The sequence below is a fragment of the Microtus ochrogaster genome, chromosome 18 (genome assembly GCF_000317375.1).
Source record: "Microtus ochrogaster isolate Prairie Vole_2 chromosome 18, MicOch1.0, whole genome shotgun sequence".
NCBI classification, from domain to species: domain Eukaryota; kingdom Metazoa; phylum Chordata; class Mammalia; order Rodentia; family Cricetidae; genus Microtus; species Microtus ochrogaster.
This window is the reverse complement of record NC_022020.1, coordinates 60,262,980-60,283,905: the sequence shown is the minus strand read 5'-3', so window position 1 is coordinate 60,283,905 and position 20,926 is coordinate 60,262,980. Positions and strand designations below refer to the sequence as shown.

Here is a 20,926-nt window from a genome sequence, read left to right as displayed (position 1 = left end):
GTCTCGTAGTCCAGGCCCCGGGCACTCTTGCTGCCCAGTTTCCAGTCTCTTAGATGACACCACAGTTTATCATCTGACTTGTCCTCTGCATTCAGACCACCCTTCTCCCTCTGGTCCCTGCTCTGTGACCTGGTCTGGGCCTAGCAGCCTGTGGTCTGGCCAAGAGCATGGGAACGGGAGCGGCATTCATTCCAGTGGGCATGAGATCACCATCCACTGCCCAAGAGGTCAGCCTGCATCATCCGATGGCCTTGTTGGCAGCTCATAAAAGTTGGAAATGCCTGATGAGGTCATTGTGTCCAGGCCCTGGGGCCGGACCCTGCTGGCTCCCTGGGTAGCTGACACACTCTACTGCTTCTCCTTGGGGCAACAGAACAAACAGGTCCAGGCAGAAGATGCTGTTCCTGGCGTAACCTTTCTCTGTCTTCCCCGTGGGCCCTAACTTGGCCCTGGGAGGAGATGACAGAGCCTCTGCCTTCCTGTTGGGAAGCCCCAGGTCTTGAGGCTCTGCCAATAGCCCTGAACCTTTGCCCGGCTGGGGTTCTTCCAGGAGGGTCTAATCAGTTGTTCCATTGATACAGAGCATGTGGAAGGCAGGGAGGGGGAACAGAAAATAAAAGAATACTGACTGATGTGGGAACCCTCCTGTGCTGGTAGCTCAGGACGATCCCTTCTCGGAATGGTGCTGACTGCCCAGCAAAGTTACCACTTCCTCCCTGGCCTAATGTCCTCCTCTGGACGGTTTGTCTGTCAGGATTGCAGGGCCCCTGGTGCAAAGGCAAAGGGCAAAGTTATGAGAACACCAGTTCCAGGGCAGCTGCCTGGCACCGTCCACAGATGCTACTAGCAGCTGCTCAGCAAGGTTGGCCGTTGGAAAGCCTGTGCCACCTAGCAACCTCTGCTACTCGAAGGTCACCAGGAAATGACACAGAAGTGTTGGTGGAGCTTGTTCATTCATTTCCCAGCTGCCCAGACTCCAGAAATAACCACACAGAAATCTGTATTAATTGCAATACTGCTTGGCCAATAGCTTAAGCGTATTTCCGTTAGCATCCTGGCTGAAAATGTTGACCAGGACGGGTGGGGCAGGACTGGTGAAGGGGAAATCTGTGACCGAGGATTAACAACTGAGTAGAAGGCATTTAAACCCTTCCAAAAGATGGCTAGCATACTGTGTGTGTGTGTGTGTGTCTGGGCAGGGGGTGGTGTCTACAAGGTCACTCTTGAGTGTCTGTTTCTGTGGAAAAGGGAGCCTCCAAACCAGTCCTTCCTGGAGCTCAACTTGGAAGGTGGAAGAAGTCTTGATTGGACCTTAGAACAGAGATGAGCTACAGCGGCCAGCTGGGGAAGGAGAGTTTAGATTCAGAGATCTGTTAATCTGTTTCCTCCAGCATTCTCCGCTACTGGTGGGGCCCTGATGGACTGTCCGGCTTGGTCTTAGCCAGGCCCAGGGTGCAGAAGAAAGATTCTGGGCCAGTTCTGGATCAGAACAAGGGACAGCAGTGGCAGCACCATAGCCTGTCCTCACCAGGGTCCCCTGTCCTTGCCAAGGTTGGCGGCTCTCGATTTGTTTTATAGGCGTTGGTTGCAAATTCTCCTTTGGCCCTAGGGTGGTGCTGCAGAGCAAGGGCGGCCTTTACCCGTGGGACCAGGGAACACAGAAGCACCAAACTTGGTGAGGCTGCTGTTAGCGGCCGAGGCTCCGAATGAGGGAAGCTCAGTGGCTGACTGTATGCCGCAGCTCCAGCCCCATGATAGTGCCCTTTGATCTCGCTTTCCTACTTGGCGCGAGTCGCATCTCCGCTATTCAGCACTGGGACTGGATGGTGCTCTGGCTGGTCGCCTTTCCCAAAGGATCGGGCGTCTCGTACCTTCTCTTCTGCCACCTGCAATAATCTCCAGTAGCGAGTCCAGAGCTCAGCCCCTTTCTTTGCAGACGTGGGACCTTTGAGGACCCCGGCCCCACCCCGCCGCGCCGACCTGCTTTGTTTCTCGAAGACGCAATGTGCAAGGTGGCCACGCGGGGGCGCTGGGGCCCGCGTTGTCCGCCTCTCTACCTCCACCAGCTTATTTTCCTCCCCGAGTTCCCCTAGAGTCCACACTGGCACAGTTTCCTTCTAGTCATAGTGACCCACTCGCGGATCTTGCTCTCCTTGGTGAGATTTCCTGCCACCTCCCGGTCAGGAAAGAACTGTCTTTGTTCTTTCTATAAGCAATACCTACTTTACTCTTATTGGCTATCTGGAAATGGATACATAGTAGGCACTCGAAGACTATCTTTTAAAGAGCTTACTAAGCACACATTATCTTACCTTCTAAAACTTTTTCCCCCCAGCCTTTTCAGGTTCACACAAGAAGGAGTGGAAAGCACTGAGTGGCCGTATCCTCCCAGTCCCCATGCACCAGTAACCAGGCAACTACAACATCCGTACTGACGCATTGCCACCCGGTTCTTAAGGCTTACATGTGGGTGTTGTGGATTTCATGGAACTCGACAAGCGTGTGGTGCCAGTGCTAACCGCTGCGGTATCACAGGGCATTCTGCTGCCTCACACACGTTCTTCTCTCACAGCCCTAACTCCTGGGACGTTCATACCCTCTCTAGGTTTGCAGAGTCACGCCTAATTTCCATACCCAACAAGGTGGATGCTCTTCCTAATTTTACATTAGAAGAACCTGAGATCCAGAAACAATGACCAAGACCCAGGCAGGGCCCTTAATCCTGTGGCCACCCAGGCTCTCTGCTTGCACACCGGTCTGGGATACCTCCTGGGTAGCAAAGCCAGTGATGATTTGACAGCTCACCAAGGATGTCCAGACTCCCCAGCACCAAATTGTCCTGTCAAACACGGAAACTTCCCAGAGAACTCCTCTGAGAGGTCCCGCAGTCCCTCCTGTCCATCTTCTCCTCACCATGTGGGTATCCTCACCCCGAGCTCCATTCCCACTTCAGAGCCCCTGCTGGAACCTGGCAACTACTGATAGAGAGGCCTTGCAAAGGCTTGGCAAGTGAGTTCCCGCACTTCAGGGTTAGTCCGGAGTACCCAGCACATGATATAAAAGGATGACCTGAGTTCCAGGTGGGCATGCCCATGACTAGATACAACCAGTTAAAACACAGGATGCTCAATTTCGAGTTCTGATAAACATGAAAACGTCCAAGCCCAGTCATATGCCAAAAGCATGATACCCCTTCCGTTGATTTGTTTACCCGAAGTTCAGCTTTAACTGGGCACCCTATATGTTATCTGGCAACCCTGCCCAGTAGTTTCTTGACCCATGAGGAGAGACATAGCGAGAAGAGAAGATATATAACCCAGGATGGGGACTTGGCCCCTGAACTAAGGCATCCCCTGTGGCAGCTTTAATATTCTGAAACTGCAGTAGGGTTCTGAATTCTAGAGGTGCTAGGGACAGGATCCTGCCTCAGAGGGTGTCCAGTATAGCCTGACAGTGAATCCACTATCAAAGCCTCTGAAATGCTTTCGTGTTGGGTGTAGGGTGGGGAAGAAGCAGCCGGTGGAAGTGGGAGGGGCAGGTATGTGAGCTTGCAGCAGTGTCCTTCCGAGAAAGCTGGAGAAGGCTGCGGAGAAAGGAGATCCCAGGGTGAGAGAATGTGCTGGAACAAATGGAAGCAAGTCTTTGATGTGGCAGGTGTGTGGTCGTGAGGCCTGCCTTTGTGGCTGAAATGGTCCTGTTAGCATCCTAAGTGAGATGGCAAAGGAGCCAGGCAGGCTTTGATAGTGTTGGTGATCAGGCCTCTGTACTGACCTGGCCTTGGGGTGTGCGGCCTCAGTTGTAGCCACTGAGAGTCGCACCTGTGCACATTCACCCTTCCCTCTTCCTGTCTCTGCCTGTCTCTCACTTCTCTCCTGCCACTGCTGTGCCCAGAGGCTGGTCTCCCCTCTTCTCTCCCCGCTCTTCCCAATCACTTTCCTCTGATAAGAAACCCCTCCACCTGAGATGTCTCATGGCATCTTTCTCTCACGTGCTGCCTTTTTTTTTTTTTTTTTTTTTGTTTTTTTTCAAATTACAACAGATAGGGCCAGGGCAGGTGGTCTGAGCAACAGAAGGTGGTCTCCATGCTGGCTATCATGGCTTGAATTGCCCTGACCTTGGGTCCACATGGCTATGTGGTTTCTCAGGGCAGCGGAGGAACTGTCACATGGTGGTGGTGGGGAGTGCGGGATGGGGAGTGCTGGCTTAGGGCAGAGACACTGGATACCGTGGAGGGAAACATGAATGTTGGAACATAGCTTCTGAATGCTCTTTGAGACAGACTGATGCAAACTGCTACTCAGGAGGCAAGATGCTCACAAGTTCAAAGCCTGCCTGAGCTACTCCACTCATACTTTGTCTGTTGCTGTCTTTGGTTCAATATGACTTCTCTGCAACTCATTTTTGGGTTATGCATTACTTAAACAAAAAAAAAAACTTTTTGGGAGGGGACTAGAGAGATGGCTCAGAGATTAAGAGCACTGGCTGCTCTTCCAGAAGTTCTGAGTTCCCAGCTCACAACCATCTATAATGAGATCTGCTGCCCTCTTCTGTCATGGGGGTATACATGCAGGCAGAACACTGTATATATAATAAATCTTAAAAAAAAATTCCACGTTGGTTTTCTTAGAGACAGACACATGTGTCAGTCTAACTGATGCCTTTAATATCCCCAGGCCATGTGCTGCTTGTACAATACTTCCATTTATTCTCATCGGATTTGTTTCTCTATTGTTCTATGTCTTAATTCACATTTCAATCCCACTGACAATTCTTAGACGTGACTGCTTTGCACAGGCGATGTGAATTTGCATTGGCCTCGATGGATGACCTCGCTGTCTGTGATTTTCCTGCTGCCCCAGCCTTTCTTTCTCAGATCATTTTATTCTCGATGAATAATTCCCTGGTATCTGCTCAGCATGCTCTAGGGATTACTTTCTTCTCTTTTGATGTCTGATATGAATCTACCTCAACTTCACTTGAGGAATATATTTTATTGGGAAGGTATTTGGGAAGATAAAATTCTAAGTGGGAGCAGGCAATGTGGGCACGTGCCTGTTATTCCAGTACTAGGGAGGCTGAAGTAGGAGGATTGAAAATTCTAGACCATTGTATTGGCAAGTTTTATGTCAACTTGACACAAGCTAGAGAGTCATCAGATAGGAAGGAGCCTCACCTGAGAGCTGTGGGCAAGCCAGTAGGGCATTTTCTCAATTAATGATTGGGGAGGGAGGGCCCAGCCCATTGTGGATTCCATAAGAAGTCAGGCTGAGCAAGCCATGGGGAGCAAGCCAGTAAGCAGCACCCTCCATGGCCTCTGCATCAGCTCTTGCCTCCAGGATCCGGCCCTGTTTGAGTTCCTGTTCTGACTTCTTTTGGTGACGAACGGCAATATAGTAGTACAGGCAGAATAAACCTTTCCTTCCCAACTTACTTTTTGGTCATAGTGTTTCATTGCAGCAATAAAAACCCTAACTAAGACACCAGGTCTATGCTATATAGTGAGGTCCTTTCTTAAAAACAAAAACACAAACAAAAATATCCCCAAACCTGAGCTGGCTGCTGGGTTTTACAGAGTTATGAAGGCATTAGTTTGTTGGTGGCTGGCTATTGAATTCTTGCTACCTAAACTACTTAATTCCTACTTGACACCAGAGTCTCTTGTCTGTATTACGGTTGCTTCCTTTTCCCTCTGGGTGTTTCAGAGACTTGCCCTGTGGTTGTCTGCAGTATATGTGCACCTAGTGATGGATGTGTGTTCTCATCGCTCCTGGGCTGCTCAGGATTTCTCACGTCCTTATCTAGTTCTGGGTGCCTCTCCGTGGTCACTTCTCACTTCTTCCTTTCCTCCTCTTGTGTGAGGGTATAAGGTACGTACATGCTAATTTTTTTTCAGGATATTCTTTAAACATCATGTATTTATCTGTTTGTGTATGTTTGCATAAGTTTATATATACCACATGCATGCAGGAACCCTTGGAGGCCAGAAGAGGGTGCCCACAAAATTGAAGTTTCAGGCAGTTGTGAGTTGCCTGGTAGGTGCTAGACCAGACCTGGGTCCTCTGCCAGACTGCTGAGTGCTCTTAACCTTTGAGCCCTCTCCCCAGCTCCTTAGCACATACCTTTTGTCTCTTCTGATCTTGCATATGCCTTCTGTTCCACAGAATCTGCCTTTTAGCCACACATTTTCTTCTCTGTGTTTTCCTGTTCATTAATCTCCTTTTAGCTGACTGTGACCTGCTGCTAAGCCCATTCACTGAAACCTTAATTTCTTATATTGCAGTTGCAGGTTGATCCTTTCTTTAATGCTTCTAAGTTTCTGCCCAAATTCTCTATCTCATTTAATTCCAAGAATATATTAATCATGATTTTCCTAAAGTCTAGTTTCTAGTCATTTCCACACACTCGAGCCTGCTTTGGCCTGCTGCATGAAAGAGTGTGACTAGCGACACCCCGGAGGCTGTAAGAGAAGCCAGACTGTCAAAATAACCGAAAATGAGACTTCCTTACAGTTGAACAAGGTCAGGGAAAGTATGGAATCTTCTAGAAATGTAAAGTGTTGGAGAGTGGAGTATGAGTGCAGGACAGAGATGAGGGAAATCACCTCTGCCTGGTCCAGCTGCTTCAGAACATTTTACCTGGAGCAAGACTGTAAATGCCTACTGCCCCCGCCAGATTTCTGTAACCCCCAGTTTTCCTACAGACTTATGTGGTCACCATGGTTTGGTCCAAATCCTGAACATTCACAGGACCTGGGAAAAAAGACCAAAGGAGTCCACATAGTGAGCTTGCTGAGTAGCCCATGCCATGGTCTTGAACTCTTGGCCTTACTGCCTCACTGCCCCCGGTGGTGACACCAGGCCTGACTTAAAATATTTGAATGTGTTAGTTACACCAACAGGCTGCTTATGGAGGTGTTTTGTCTTCTCATGTAGGCAGATAGACCTTCAGAAATACTCAAAAGCCAGGCTCAGGTTCGGATGCCCAGGAGCCTCCAAATTCTGGGACAGACGCAGGGATGAGGAGAGCCCCAGCCCGTGGTCAATGTCAACCCTGGCTCTGTCAGATACCGTGAGCAGCCTTGCACACCAAGCTCTGTGTATTCCTCTCCCCCACCCTGGTAAACAGCTGCCAGCTAGCCCTTGGCACAGGTTGTCTGAGGAAGCGGGAACCAGGCAAAGGGCCTGGAAGTGAACCCCTCCATCCTTTTCCTTTGTTTCCCATTCTAAAGATAAAAAAGTCAGGCAAGAAAGGCAAGGAGCAGACATAGGCGCTATTATTTTAAATGTTATGAGTGGGTAGGAGGGAAGTCCACACCGATCCAGCAACCACTAGGTGGCTGAAGGGCTGGGTCCCATGCGCTCCTATGCAGACACCCCATACCCCTCCAGGTGGCTGTCACTTCTTATAAAGGAGAAAAGCAGGTGAGCTGAATACTCCATGACTCAGGCATGGGTCAAGTCTGCCAGCTCCCCCAGAATAGAGCATGGACAGGGATGGAAGGAGCCTCCTCTCAGGACCCCTTTGACATATTTTGCTACGACCTTCATGCCTTCTTGTCCCTTAACCTCTAATCCCTCAGGGGCTTACCTGCTCACAACAGCCCAGGCACTGGGAAATTAGACTACACTTTTCCGTTTTAGGGCGGGACTTCTAGGGGACCAGTGTGGAGATGGAAAATAAATAGCATTGATATTAAAACACTCAGGTCTGCAGGGCCAACTGATATAGGAAATGTGACTTTGAAGAGAGCTGAAGTGGTTGACTGTGGAGGCTTCTCAGACTTTGTCACCTTAGAGGGAAGGGCCTGGTATGACAGGACCGCCTCCTCAGCCACATCTTTGGAACAGTGAGGTGTGTGGATCACCCCAGCCTTGCTACCCAGAGCTCACAGCTGAGACAGTGGTGAATGAGGCTGGTAAGGCTGTGGCAAACATTTGTCGAGACCTGCAGAGGGCTGAGGAGCCAGGAGACAAACAGCAGTGAGCGTTGTCTAATTAGAAGATCATTTCTGGTAGCCTTGCCTATTCTCATCCCCGACTTCCACAGAGAGGGCTCAGTGATCAGGGAGTGGGTAAGCCAGGACTGCTCTTGTCTGTGTCAAAGTCCACCATGAAGCCTTGTCCCCCACCATGGGTCAGCTGAGCCTTAGGTTTCTTGTGAGTCAGAAACAGCATGGGACCGTGACATGTTTTGAAACCACTCAGCACTGACAAGACTGATGTTTGGGGAACTCAGTTGTTGGCTGGTTTTCAGTACCCCTGAACCCTAGAAGGACCAGAAGAAACTCCCTTAGTTTTCTTGGCGGTGGCAGGAGCAGTGCCGGCAATGGACGGCAGGGGGAGCTCGAGAGCCACGGCGGCGCCTCCAGCATCCAGCCTGAAATAAACTCCTTTATTAAGCTCGTAGCTGCCACCGCTTATGAATAGCCTCAGTTGCTCAGTCTTAGGGCCCTGGAGAAAAGGGGAGGAGAGCACGGGGGCTGAGAGTGGGGGTATCACTGATCACCAAACTTCACTGCAGAACCGTCCCAGGATATTCCTGTTTCCACTGCTCAACAGGTGCATACCCTCCCTAGAGTCCCAGCCCAGCTCCTGGCCAAGGCCTCAGGCACAGCTCCTGTGTTCTCCACAAAGTCCCAACTCTCTACTAGACCCCCAGAGCAAATGTCACCCCGGAAGCCCTTGGTCCCTAGTGTGCCCCTCTCTGCTCTGAGAGATCTGAGAGGGCCACCAGGAGGGAAGTGTTCAAGAGGGTAGGGAGGGGATGGAGAAAGTCCTGGGGACAGGTGAGGGAAGGGAGGGGATGGAGGAAGTCCTGGGGACAGGTGAGGGAAGGGAGAGGATGGAGAAAGTCCTGGGGACAGGTGACCAACCAAGGTGACAACGTGTGGGCTCAGTCACCTTGCCACTCATGTTTCTCCAGCCCCAACTTGTAGGGTACCAGCAGAGTAGAGTGATGTCCCAGCAAACCTGGACCAAGCAGGTTTCTTTTGCAGGGTACCACTCTCCGTGGCAGCTGTCCTTCTGTGTGCTACCGTGGCTTACCAACTAGATGGAAGGGGCTGAAGGGAAGCTGGAGCTTTTTCCTCCCCTGCTGATTCTCCACCCCAGCATCCCTGTAAGTCATGGTGCCAGGTTCAGAGCCCACTCCTCTCGGGATAACTCCAGATTCAGGAAGCTAACTTCTGTTTGGACACCTAGACTCTTTCTTATTGGCTCAGGCTGGCCAAGCTCTCAAGAAACCGCTCTTCCATCCAGTGCAGCCCCAGGGCCTGTTCTGGTACTTTCTCTACATTTTCTCCTCCAGCTGACGGTGCATGCTCGTTGGCTTGTCCTCAGAGGACTCACCCTCCTTCCTTCCGTCCCTGAAGGCCCTTGGCCGCCAACACACTAGCTCTCTTGGTGCTATCGGGCCTGAATGGGCAGCTGAGCCTGGGGCGCCATGGAATCCCCACATGGTCAGGCCAGAAGATTTTACTTCCAGGAGGAAGGAGTCACTGGGCCTTACTCCCTACTCCGGCTCCATCATGATTTACATCTCTTAGTAGACAATGACTCCATGAAGAAGGCAGAACAATCCCAGAATGCCCGAATCCCTGGGAACACGTAGCCTATGCTCTTGCCCTCAGCTGTGAACTGACCTCTCAATGATGCAGGGTAGCCAAGAACCTTTTGATGTCACTAGCCGATTCTGTGAAGTACTCCATTCGCCTGGCAAATAGAGTGGATATTATTTGTGTGCCAAGATAAATGCCTACATGTAACAGAGTGTAGAGGTGTAAATTGTGGCCGCCAGGGGACTTCAGAAGCTCTCTACCCTTGCAGGAAGGACGTCAGGTTAGTTCTTTAGCTTCAGCCTCCTGTCGGGAAGGCTGGGTGGGGTCCTCTGCCGAACGCTGTTTGGGTAGAGAACATGGGAACGGAACGTTCCTTTATTCCTAGGGTCCTGAAGGTCAGAACCAGAGTGGGGAAGTGATCAGTCTGGGACCACACAGCTCAGAGGAGAAGGGATTCAAACCCAGACCTGATCCTTCCCCTATCCTGGGAACTGCTGCACAAAAAGCGCCTACCCCATCCACAAAGGGGATGAAAAGAGGAGAAAGAGCTCTGGGTTAACCTTTAGTTTGTTCATAATCCAGTTGACTGAAAGAATCTGAGACCTGGGTCTGTGGTCTGAACGGGAGAATTCGTCCCATGATGAGCATATCCCTTCTCCCCGGCAGGATCCAGAGTCTCGGCTTGGAAAAGGCTTGGGTGAAGGGCAGTAGAGAAGTTGGAATCCTCAGCAGGGAGAGGGAGGTACAAGAACAGCAGGACAACAAGACTGGCTGGAGGCTACTGGGCCAGAATCCAGAGAGCTGGTAGGACCAGATGCACGGCCACAGCCAGCATCCTCAGGATGGCCCCCCATCATATACCACAGGCGCCATCCGTCCATGCTTGTGTGTACACATCCACCTTGTGCTCAGACTCTGGTGCCTGGAGAACTGAGTCCTGGTCTTTCTCTCCATCCCCAACCCCCGGGATGAGGATGTCAGTGGAAAGTCAGTCTGAACCATGGCATTAGACAAACCAAGCTCACTTTTCCTCTAAACACTTCAGGTATGAAGGCTGAGGCAAGAGGAGGGTTAGTAAGTTCAAGGCTAGTGAATGCCTTCCTCAAAAAACAAAGCAACCCCCCTCACTAGTCTTCAAGGGATTTGAGCCAAAAGAGATGGTTCAGCAACTGGTCCAGAGGACCTGGGTTTGATTCGGAACACCCACACGGCAGCTCACAACCATCTTTAACTCTAGTTCCAGGGGATCTAGTGCCCTCTTGTGGCTTCCATGGGTACCAGGCATGCACACGGTACACAGACATACGTGTAGGCAAAACTCATACACATAAAAAAACTTTTTTTTTCAAAAAAAGAGTCAAAGGTTTGTGTTTTGTAAATGTCTTTGACATTCAAGTTGCCCCGCCCTGTGGTCTAAACGGTAAGCAAGGAACTTCTGTAGACTGTCCTGTGACCTTCGGGTAGTCACATCTCGCGGAAGTGCCACTCTCGATAGCATTCAGTCAAGATCAGTTAATATTATTTAATAAATAGGCCAGAAAATTAGCTGAGCATTTCTGGGCAGGATGCGGCGTGCGACCAAAGTCATGGAAGATTGTCCCTTGAATCACTAAGGCAAACTGTTGTGTGTCGTTATACATAGAGGTGTCACATAAAAAAAGAGTCATAAATAGAAAAAATTCCAAAGTTCTCCCACAGACAGACAGGGACGTCAGAAACATAAAAATAAAAATAATAAAAAAATTAAAACATAACACACCCGCCCCTCCCCCACAGCCCATTTGTTTCAAGTGCTCGATGATACAGTACTCCACATCTTTGGATATTTTACAATGTACAACTCCAAGCTGCAGCCCAGAAGACAAACGGACAAACGACAAAAGGAACTGAAGCGGCATCTGAAAAAGGGAATTTATAAGAAGTCGTTACCTTTACAAAATAAAAACCAGAGCCTGACACCACGGCCTTCCCCTGGGTTCCTCTGCTGCCTGAGTCCGGTTCCGCTGCTGTCCCTCGGCTGATGGGACCGAGAGTGCATATTGGCAGATGGGTCCAGAAACAAGTCTGAGCTGCGACACGGATCTGAGAGGCAGCAGCCCCAGCAGGTGACTGACGAGGATGAGGTATCTGAGGAAAATCCACCCGATGGACTGTGGTCTGGTGGTGCCGGCAGTCCACGGCCTCTCTTGGGGGCTTCCGGAGGGACAGAGCCTTCTGTCTTCTCTGGCCTTTTTGTTTGTGTTTGTACAGGATAAAGCCAAGGCGATCAATACAGGAAGAACTGAGTCTCATGTACCCACAGCACAGGGCTCTGGAACTCCAGGCCTAAGCCTTCCAAGCAGGCAGATTCTTCTCTCTGGGATCTCAAGAAACCAATGCCATACCTTCTTGGTATGGGCCAGCAAAATTGTCTAGCTACGACCAACCCCAGAGCCTGGCGACTGTGACCTGCTACCCAGAGGGCACCACAACCCAAAGGTTTCCCTTTGGTGAAATATAGAAGGGGATCAGCGACTCAAGCACAGTAGAAGGATGTCACCAGCAAACCCCAGGCCTAGAGACTTCCCCTGCCCCCTCAATGAACCAAACAGATGAGCCCTGGATGGCTAGGTGCCACGACACTTGCAGGGATGGGGGAGGCAGGTAGGTGATGACTGTTAGGAGCTGGCCCCATCCCTCGAGTGTTAACTCAAGGAGACTGAACTCCAGAGGGCATGTGGGGGTGGGCAAATGCTCTGCCCAGGGGTATCCGGATATGACTGTGGCCTGCCAGTAAATGGGACAGAATTTGGGGTTCCTGGAGTTGCCTCTGGGTATTGAAAGCCATGAACCTATCTTTCTATGTCGTCCCTATCTAGTTTTGCCAGGTCTCACCTGAAGTGCTGATTTCCACGTGGAGCAATGGAACCAAGTCCTGTCAGATAGACTGTCTCCCGGTGACTCCCGGGGTGCTAAACGTCTACCTGTCTGGGGACATTGTTTCTAGGAACAGGTGTGACTACATATGGAGGAGAGGGAGGGGAATGTGACCACCCCCTTTCACAGCAGGGTGACTCTGAGGCACAGAGGGTTGACCTGCCCACGGTCACAGGACAAGCCAATTTGAAATGGGCTTGCTCCACGCCAGCTTCTAGCTGCAGGAGGCTTTTCTACCCAGTGCGATGGTCTTTCCCAGTGGCTGGAAAGCATTGCTCAATTGGATCGGGGACCTCTAAGCTGAAACCTGACTGGGATGAAAGCAGGGGTGGGAGGGACTCCCCCATAGGGCAGTATGGCTCATCCAAGGCGCCTGGTCAGGACACGGTCCTCATGCTGGATCCCCCTGGCTTGCCTTCTGGCAGAGAGCTCCCCTCCTCACAGCCCCATACCGGAGCACAATGCTCCCCGCACCAGCGCGGAGACTTCTGAGACAAGACACCCTGTGTGTTTCTATGTGAATCAGAGTCGGCCAGGGAGAGGTAGGGTCTCCCAACCCTTAGGAAAGAGATGTCCAGCTCCGACTCCAGCAAAAGGGAGGCTCTGCTCTCACAGAGAAGGCAAAGAGCAACGTAGCTAAAATGTATTTTCTTATTTTCCCTTTGTGTTTGCAAACTAGAAAGTTCAGATCCCCTGGGTGGGGCAGGGCGGGCCTTAGAGGAACTTGAGACAGGGTCTGGGACTGGTGTGGACCAGGACCAGCCTAGTTATTGGCTTCAGACATGGAGGCCACGTGGTTGAGACCAGTGAGCCCAGGCAGGCTGGCCAGGCCTGTGGCCCAGGGGTCGGGCAGTGGGAAGTAGGGCCGTGTGGCGGCCACATTCTCCGCCAGTGCCAGGGCCAGGAGGCCACCTGCGTTCCTCTCGGCCTCCAGCTGCGCACGTCCAAACAGCTTCATCTGCGTCTCCTCGAACTGCCGCTCCAGCTCCTGCAGGCTCAGGGCGCCCTTGGGTGCCGCTAGGAAGTGCTTGGCAGGGCTGGGGCCCGGGAGGCACACTGCTGCACCACCCAGGTGGCCCCCCACGTCGCCCAGCGTGGGTGGCATCACAAAGGCGGCCTTGTCGGGCGTGGGACCACCTGGCCCGAAGAGCAGGCTGGCGGCCCTCCAGGCGGCGGGCTTACGGCCGCGCCGGGGCCGTGCCATGCGGCAACTCTGTCGCTTGATGTGGCGGTGCAGGTGGTCGGAACGCGTGAAGCTCTTGTAGCAGAATTCACACTGGTAGGGCCTCACGCCCGTGTGGATGCGCATGTGATTCTTGAGGTCGTAGTTGTGCACGAACTTGGCGTTGCAGTGAATGCACAGGTAGGGCCGTTCCCCCGTGTGTTTGCGCATGTGGATCTTCAGCTTGTCCTGCCTGCAACACAGAAGCCAGGATTTAGTCCATGAGTGGGATGCAGGTGCCCACTCTTCACGTTGTTTCCTACTTTGGAACGGGCTTCCTGTATCCATGCTGCCAATCCAGGAGCGGGGGCTCGTCCTAAGATCGACCTCCAACTTCTGCCCGAGCATCTGCCTCACCTCTGGATTATAGCAGGACAGAGTCGTCTCCTGAAAGACATCCCGCCACTCCCTTTACACAGGTTCTAAGTGAGAATCTCCCATTGATTTTTAGGGGCCGGCCTCACATCCTGGAAGACAGTCTTGCTGGACAGAGAGGTCAGCAATCTGGTCTCAGTCCTTTCATGGTGAAGGGCCTCCTGAAGTAGGATGCCCTTGGACCTCTGCCCCCAGGTCCACACCAGCCCTTGTCCTCCGCAGTCTTCTGGAGACTCCAGAAGCCTAGCACACCTGGCTGAGAGCACCTCGGTGTGGTTTCTCGCCTAAGCCCCAGGCTCTGCTCTTTGCAGAGGGTTCAGGGTTTCTCAAAGAACCAGGTGCAGTAACAATGTAGCCTGATCTGGGGTTAGAAGCATTATTCAGAGGCAAGGCATGGGACCGGGTGGGGCTCCAGCTGCAGCCTCGCCATCCACTTGCTGGGTGACCTGAGGTGAGTTAGGTAAACTCCCTAGGCAAAGCTGAAGCTAGGGTCAGACTCAGGGTGTGCTTGAGTGGGCAGAAGTTCAAGGCCCTCCTGGGAGTCCTGAAATGAAAGCAGAGCTTCCAGTTTTGTTGTCTAAGGTCTGAGCACCCAGGACACCAGTATAGGGAGCATTTTGGCCTGACTGGTGGGGGCGCAGAGCTGGGGCGGGCTGTAGCATGTCCTTCCTGGCTAATGCTCCAGTTCTCCCATAGTGGCTGGAGGCCAGGAGCACTGTGCGCCGTCTCCACCACCTCTTGCAGGTGGGGCTTGGGTGGTGCCTCTGCTCTAATTCCAGGTTGGGCTTTGAGGTCAGAGCAGATGTGGGAGTCCAAGGAGCCCTCCCTAAAAATGTCCCGCTTTAATCCTGGACCGCAGGGTTTCTTCTGGCCACTAGAGGTCGCATGGGATCGCATTTAGTAAATAGTTTGCCAGGGTGGGTGCAAGGAAAAAGATAGTTGCTGTGGGCGCTGTCGTGTGTGTGTGTGTGTGTGTGTGTGTGTGTGTGTGTGTGTGTGTGTGTGTGTATACGCCACCTGTGCAGAGCCAGCCCTCCCTCTGTGCTCCCTGGGGCTGAGATCCTCAGAGGTGGGAAGTGGGACTAGCAGAGGAGGCAGGGAAGAAAGGGGTGTGGTACTCCAAGTGTCTTCAGGCCAGACTTTCCTCCCTTCTACAACCTCCAACAACCCTGGCCTGCACAGTTACCTGCTGCGACTTCCCAGCCACCAGCAGCATATGCCCAGTGGTATCTGCCACCTAAGTGGCTGAGTGTTCAGTATGAATGGGGACCCAGGGAGCACTTGGCTAGTGGATCTCTCCTGAGCAAGCATGAGAGTCATTACCAAGACCTGAGACACCTGTAGCTGAACACCCCCTTTAAGGTAGGTCCCCTGAGGGACAAAGAGAGCGTGACAACAGAAGGCAAGGCCTCGTATGTCCAAGGTCCCGGGTTCAATTCTCAGCACCGGAGGAAGAAAGAACAAATCTAAACCCAAGGCCCGAACCAGACAAGAGTTAGCTGCTCTTCGGGTTGGTGGTCTCACACCTGGCTGCATGTCTCCCGCTGTGGGAGACTGAGACTCACACTTGCATGTCTATGGCCCTGCAAGGCCCTGCAAGGCCCTGCATTTGCTGGCAAGGGAGGACACCTGTTTAGTGGTGGCATGGACGTGCTATTTCCCGTCAAGGGCCTCCCTCCAAGTGTGCACACAGAAGTGTCTCCCCGTGCTAGGAGCCAGAAAACACATGTGCACGGACACACACGTCCTGGTGTGTGAGGGAAGGGACACACGATAAGGGACAGCCTCCACGCCGATCATCACTATGGCTGTGTGCTCACAGTGGACCGTCTATCCCTCCTGGTCTCTCTGAAACCATTAAAGACCAACCCTCCAGGCACCGAGGGCAGAGACAGCAGCAATGGGCCCACAGCTCCCTTGCCTCTGCTATTTGTATGGAATCTGGGAAACTGGCAGCAGCCTTAGGGAATTCCTGCTTTATGACTTCGAGTGACACCTTGGGAAGCATGGCCTGGTGATGGCAGGAGATTGGGAAAGGGCACACAGCTGGGCAGAGGTCCAACTGGTCCAACCCTAGGCCTCCTGATGATCCTGATGACCACCCGAAGCTCTTTCCAAAGTGCTATGACCTGCAAGTCGAGGAGCCTGGTCACTCCTTTGTTGACTGACTAGTGACGAGAACTCCTCAGTCTCTCAGAACACAATGTTTTCTAATATTGATTTTTTTTGTGTGTGTGTACATGTCTGCACACAAATGTGTGCATGCCTGGATGATCATTCCTCTGCTATTGTGAGCATGTGGAGGCCAGAGGACACCTTTTTGGGAGCCAGTTTCTCCTCTTCTATCATGTGGATTCCGAGGAGCAAACTCAGTTTCTCAGTACCAAGGGGTGGCTTAGCTTGCAGGAACTCTGGGAATTACAGGTCTGGAGGCAGCCACCCTGTTGAAGAACCTCTGCATGGGGAGGAGGGGAAGGTGTAATGACTGGTGGCCAGGGACCTCAGCCCCAAAACAAATCCTCATGGAAAGGCTGTAGGGGAACTGGCTACAGAGAAGATCACAGGAAAATCTCATCCTGGCAGGTCAAGGCCAGGGCATTGGATGGATGGCTTTTGGCTGGGCAGGAAAGGATTCTTTCAGGGTAGCTCTGAGGAGGGCAGCAAGCAAAGGCCTGGTGGTTCTGAAGAATGTGACTGGGAGTCTCAGTCCACGTGAGAAAGTCCCCGATGGGAGTCTGGATTCCAGCAACATCTCCTCTGCAGTTCCTGCCCCTGACCTTGGAGAGCAGCTCCCAAAGCCTGTCTGATCTTGTTCAGAAGGGTCAGGGGAGTGGGAACCAAGAGAGGGGAGGTGAGATGGGGGCTGGAATGTGGTTGCTACAGACAGGCCTCCAGCCCAGATGGCTGTCATCTTGCATAGGAGGAGGAGTAACTCCAGGGCAGGCAGGGTTGGAGCCTGATAACCAGAAACTCTAGGGCTGAGCTGACCTGGAGGGATAGGAGGACTGAACACACAGAGGCCACACAAAGTGGCCTCCAGGAATTTGTTGGGAGGGAACATTCTGGAATTTCATTCTTCTATAAAAAACAGCATTGTTGCCTGAACCCAGGAGTCTCCCCTGGAGATCGCTCTTGTGTCTGGAGGGCTGTAAGTCTGTTTACAGGGACTGAACAAGTCTAACGTTTTTGCTAAGAGAGGCAGGGCCTGTAGTCTGGCCTAGACCTGCAGAGACCCCCCCCAGAGAAGGCTGTCCTGTGAGAGATGAGAGGGAGAGGCAGCAAGGAAGGAAGAAGAGGACTTGGGATCCTAGTAGCTCAATGTGGGGAACCCTGCGCTCCCCGAAGGGAGGGTTGTTCCCTTGGTCATTCTGCCCAGGGACAGGCACAGGAAGCTAGGGCAGAAGAACATAGTAGGACTGGGAACCAACAGCTCACAGGCTTTGACACCTTCCCCTGGGGGCCGGACTCTCAGGCAGGAACAAAGACCCTGCAGAAGGTGGGGGAATCCACTTGAGCTTAGCTTCGTGTGAACTCTGGCTTATCTCTCTGTTGCTCCACGCTTTAGCTAAGCCTTACCCAGGTGTTAGGCCAGCTGGCCCTGTGGAGCCCAATGAATTCAGGGGAAGAAAGGAGTGGCGTTAGGGACAGTGTAACTCAACAGGTTTTCAGTGTGCTGGGACATATCGGGGACAGCCAGGGGGAGTTGGATCTGGGAGTTTGGATTCCAGCTGCCCAGGGAGATAATGTCCGGATCTCAGGGCTGCTGTGGCAATTGGCCAAGAGGAAGCACACACAACTGGGGGAGACTGTCCCTCCAAGCACCCTGGAAGAATCCAGGACAGATTCTGCTGTGGTTTCCTTCCCCGAAGTAGCTTGGAAACCCTCAGTGTTGTCCCTCAGTGCAGTCACCAGATTCCCTGCCTCACCATTTCAGCAAAGCCACGATCACCTGAACACATCTCTCAAGCCCTTCCTCAGCTATTTCAAATAGAGTTTCCTGCCGCCCACGACAGCAGCCCCTGTCACTTTCTAGGATTCGCCTTGTTTTCTCCTGAAAGAGGCACATTTAATAGGGTGACATGGTGCAGGACTCAAAAGTTCACGCCATCTATGGAGGCCAAGGCTTTATGCTCCCTGTGAAAACCCAAAGGAATAAAGTTCCAAGAAAAGCTGTTAGAATAAATGGGTCTGTTAAGACAAGTCCTTTAAACCCACAGTGACATGGGAAAGGACCTAGTTCAGTAAACCATGGCTGTACGGTGGCAGCAATAGGCTTTGTCACACCAGTCACACTGAAATGACGCGAGGGCCACTCATCAGAACGATTCCACTGTGGCCTCTAGCTGAGAAGATCTGCCTTATACAGGGACACTGATGGTGGCAACAGGCCATACAAAAAAGTAGCCTTTGAAACCTAGCCGGGCATAGTTGTGAATCCATTTCCCCCTCGCCCCCCGCCTATTGGTTTTGATTACAAAAGTCATGGCCCAAAACAGTACACAACACACATTTGCTGAATGGGATGATGTTCCTGAAAGACAACAGGCTTACGATGTGATGATTTCAGATCGCAAGCTATCCTCTGGCAATGTGGAGAAATAGGAAGGAATCTGATAAGAGGCCTGTAATGTCAGGAGGATGGAAAGGGTCTATGTGGGCCTCTGCAGTCTCCTATGTGTAGACTTCTCTGTCGCAGAAGCCCTGGCATCCCAGTCCCACCTCTGGGACTGTCCAGCTGCACCTAGGAGCAGCCAGCTAGCCAGGGGCAGAGTCTGGGAAACACTGGCTCCAAGCACACAGAAACCACTTCACTATGGTTTGCTGCTGTTCCTATGGAGCGCAGGGCCCACCTGTCATGGGCCCTGCCTAGCTCCTGGGTTCTTCTTCCCAGCATAGCCCTGCTCCGACCTGTTTTTATGTCTCGGGCTTTATCCTAACACCATATTTGAAAAAAAAAAAAAAACCACAAGAGTTTAGTTCCTAAAACGGGGTTGAAATCATTGCACCAGGTTGTGCCTAGCATCATGCCGAGCAATGAGCCTGGGCGTGTGCTCTCCCTCCCTTGGCCTCTGCACTCCTCTCTACCCTACACACAACCTCGGGTCCCACGCCCCCTGCTGCCCGCTGTCTCCCGCAGCTGCGCACCTGGTGAAGCGGACCTCGCAGATGCTGCACATGTACGGCTTCTCCCCGGTGTGGGTCCTCATGTGCCGGGGCAGCTTCCCGGCCCCCATGATGACCTTGTGGCAAATGGGGCACTGCTGAGAGGCCTTGGGCTTCAGCTTGCGCTCCTCCACCAGCGGCCAGGGTGGGAAGAGGCTCCCCAGGTGGGTGGCACTCAGGAAGTTGAGATAGGCACCGTAGTCATTTTCTGCCTTGATGGGGCCCAGGGGCCCACCAGGCAGGTCAGGAAACACGTCCTTGAAGAAATCGCTAGGGAAGGGAGGGGGCGGGGGCGGGCCTAGCTCCTCCTTCTCCTCCTCCTTGATTTTGCGGTTCTTGATGACTAGATCCAGTGGCCCACTGTCCATGGGCTGCTCGGGCAGCTGAGCAAAGGCACCAAAGTCCCCTGGCCAGAGGTGTGGGAAGAATTCTGGGGCAAACGGAGATAAAGAGGGTCTTCTGTCAGGGATGTTGGCTTTGGGGTACAAGTTCTCCCTCAGTAGAGATTCAATGGAGAAGTCCCGTATCACTCCCAGATGGCCAGGGCTGCCAGGCTGGAAGGCATCGGGGAAGTCCCTGGGTGTGTCCGAATAGTCTTTCTCTGTGAGATGGTCCGCCTTGGAGGGGCTTTGGGGGCAGTTGATGTCCTGGGGGTCAGGCAAGTTTTCCTGGTCAGCAAAGTCCTCTGTGTCATCCTCCTCCTCCTCCTCTTCTTCCTCTTCCTCCTCCTCTTCATCCTCCTCATCATCGTCATCTTCGTCATCGTCCTCCTCCTCCTTGTCCTCCTCACCACCGTTGCCGCCGGGCTCCATGATCTCCAGGCACACATTCACGATGCATTGGATCTCCAGCATCCTGGCAGCATTGAGGATGTGCTTGACGTTGGAGGCTGTGATGGTGAGTGTGGAGGTGTAGGCAAACTCCAGGATGGCGGCTAGAGCCTCCGGCTGGACAAAGTCAATCTCATAGACATAGGGCTGGCTGGCCAGGCTGCCGGCCGTGAAGAGCTTCTTGAAATACTTGCTGCATGCAGCCAACACCGAGCGGTGCGTTCGGTACTCCTGCTCCTGAACCACCAGCAGCACGTCGCACAGCAGCCCTGCATGCCGCTGCTCGTTGAGACTGCACAGCACTTCACTGCTGTGGTTGGGGAAAGGGATGCCGATAAGTTCATCAATGTCATTGGCCATGTTCTCAGCCAGAGCCCTGCAGGGACACACAGAAAGGGAGATCAGTTAATGGGCGCGGCTGGTTGAGGACCCATGTCCAGGACCAAGCCTTACCTGTAAGTCACAACCCAGCTCAGGCTGGGGTTCCTGCACCTTAAGACCCTTGGAGTTAGCATCTTACCAGGCGGTGCACATCACCTGCTTAGGAAAAGCCGCTGAAACCTCTGTGGGCGTGATTTGCAGAATTCTGCTTTGTTATTACGGACTTGGAGAATGCCGGGATGATGGACATCACGAACGTAGGGGTGGGAACCTCTGCATGGTGGCATTCTGCTCTCACATGGGACTGTTTGGTGCTTCTGCTGAGGGATGCTCACAAGGCCCCCGCTGGTGAAGCATTCTCATGTTTTACAGAAGCTACCAGAAGCCTCAACTCAACTTGGTGGTCCATTTTCGGTGAGTGAACAGGGGCACAGTAGCATAGTTTGCCCCCTGAGCTTGCTGCTGGCTTTTACTATGCCTGAC

General features: G+C 52.5%; 1 protein-coding gene across 2 annotated transcripts in view; it reads right to left on the bottom strand.

Moving 5' to 3' along the window:
- Positions 1-11,603: 11,603 nt before the first annotated feature.
- Positions 11,604-20,926, bottom strand: part of Zbtb7c (zinc finger and BTB domain containing 7C) — a 298,672-nt gene continuing 289,349 nt past the window's right edge. For both annotated transcript variants that reach the window (XM_026783651.1, XM_005356276.2), the window contains 2 exons: positions 19,215-20,438; positions 11,604-13,887 (listed from right to left, as the gene is read on the bottom strand). In XM_026783651.1, the coding sequence (XP_026639452.1) occupies positions 13,236-13,887; positions 19,215-20,422 (1,860 nt within the window). In that variant the 5' untranslated portion in view covers positions 20,423-20,438 and the 3' untranslated portion in view covers positions 11,604-13,235. The remainder of the gene's footprint in view (positions 13,888-19,214; positions 20,439-20,926) is intronic.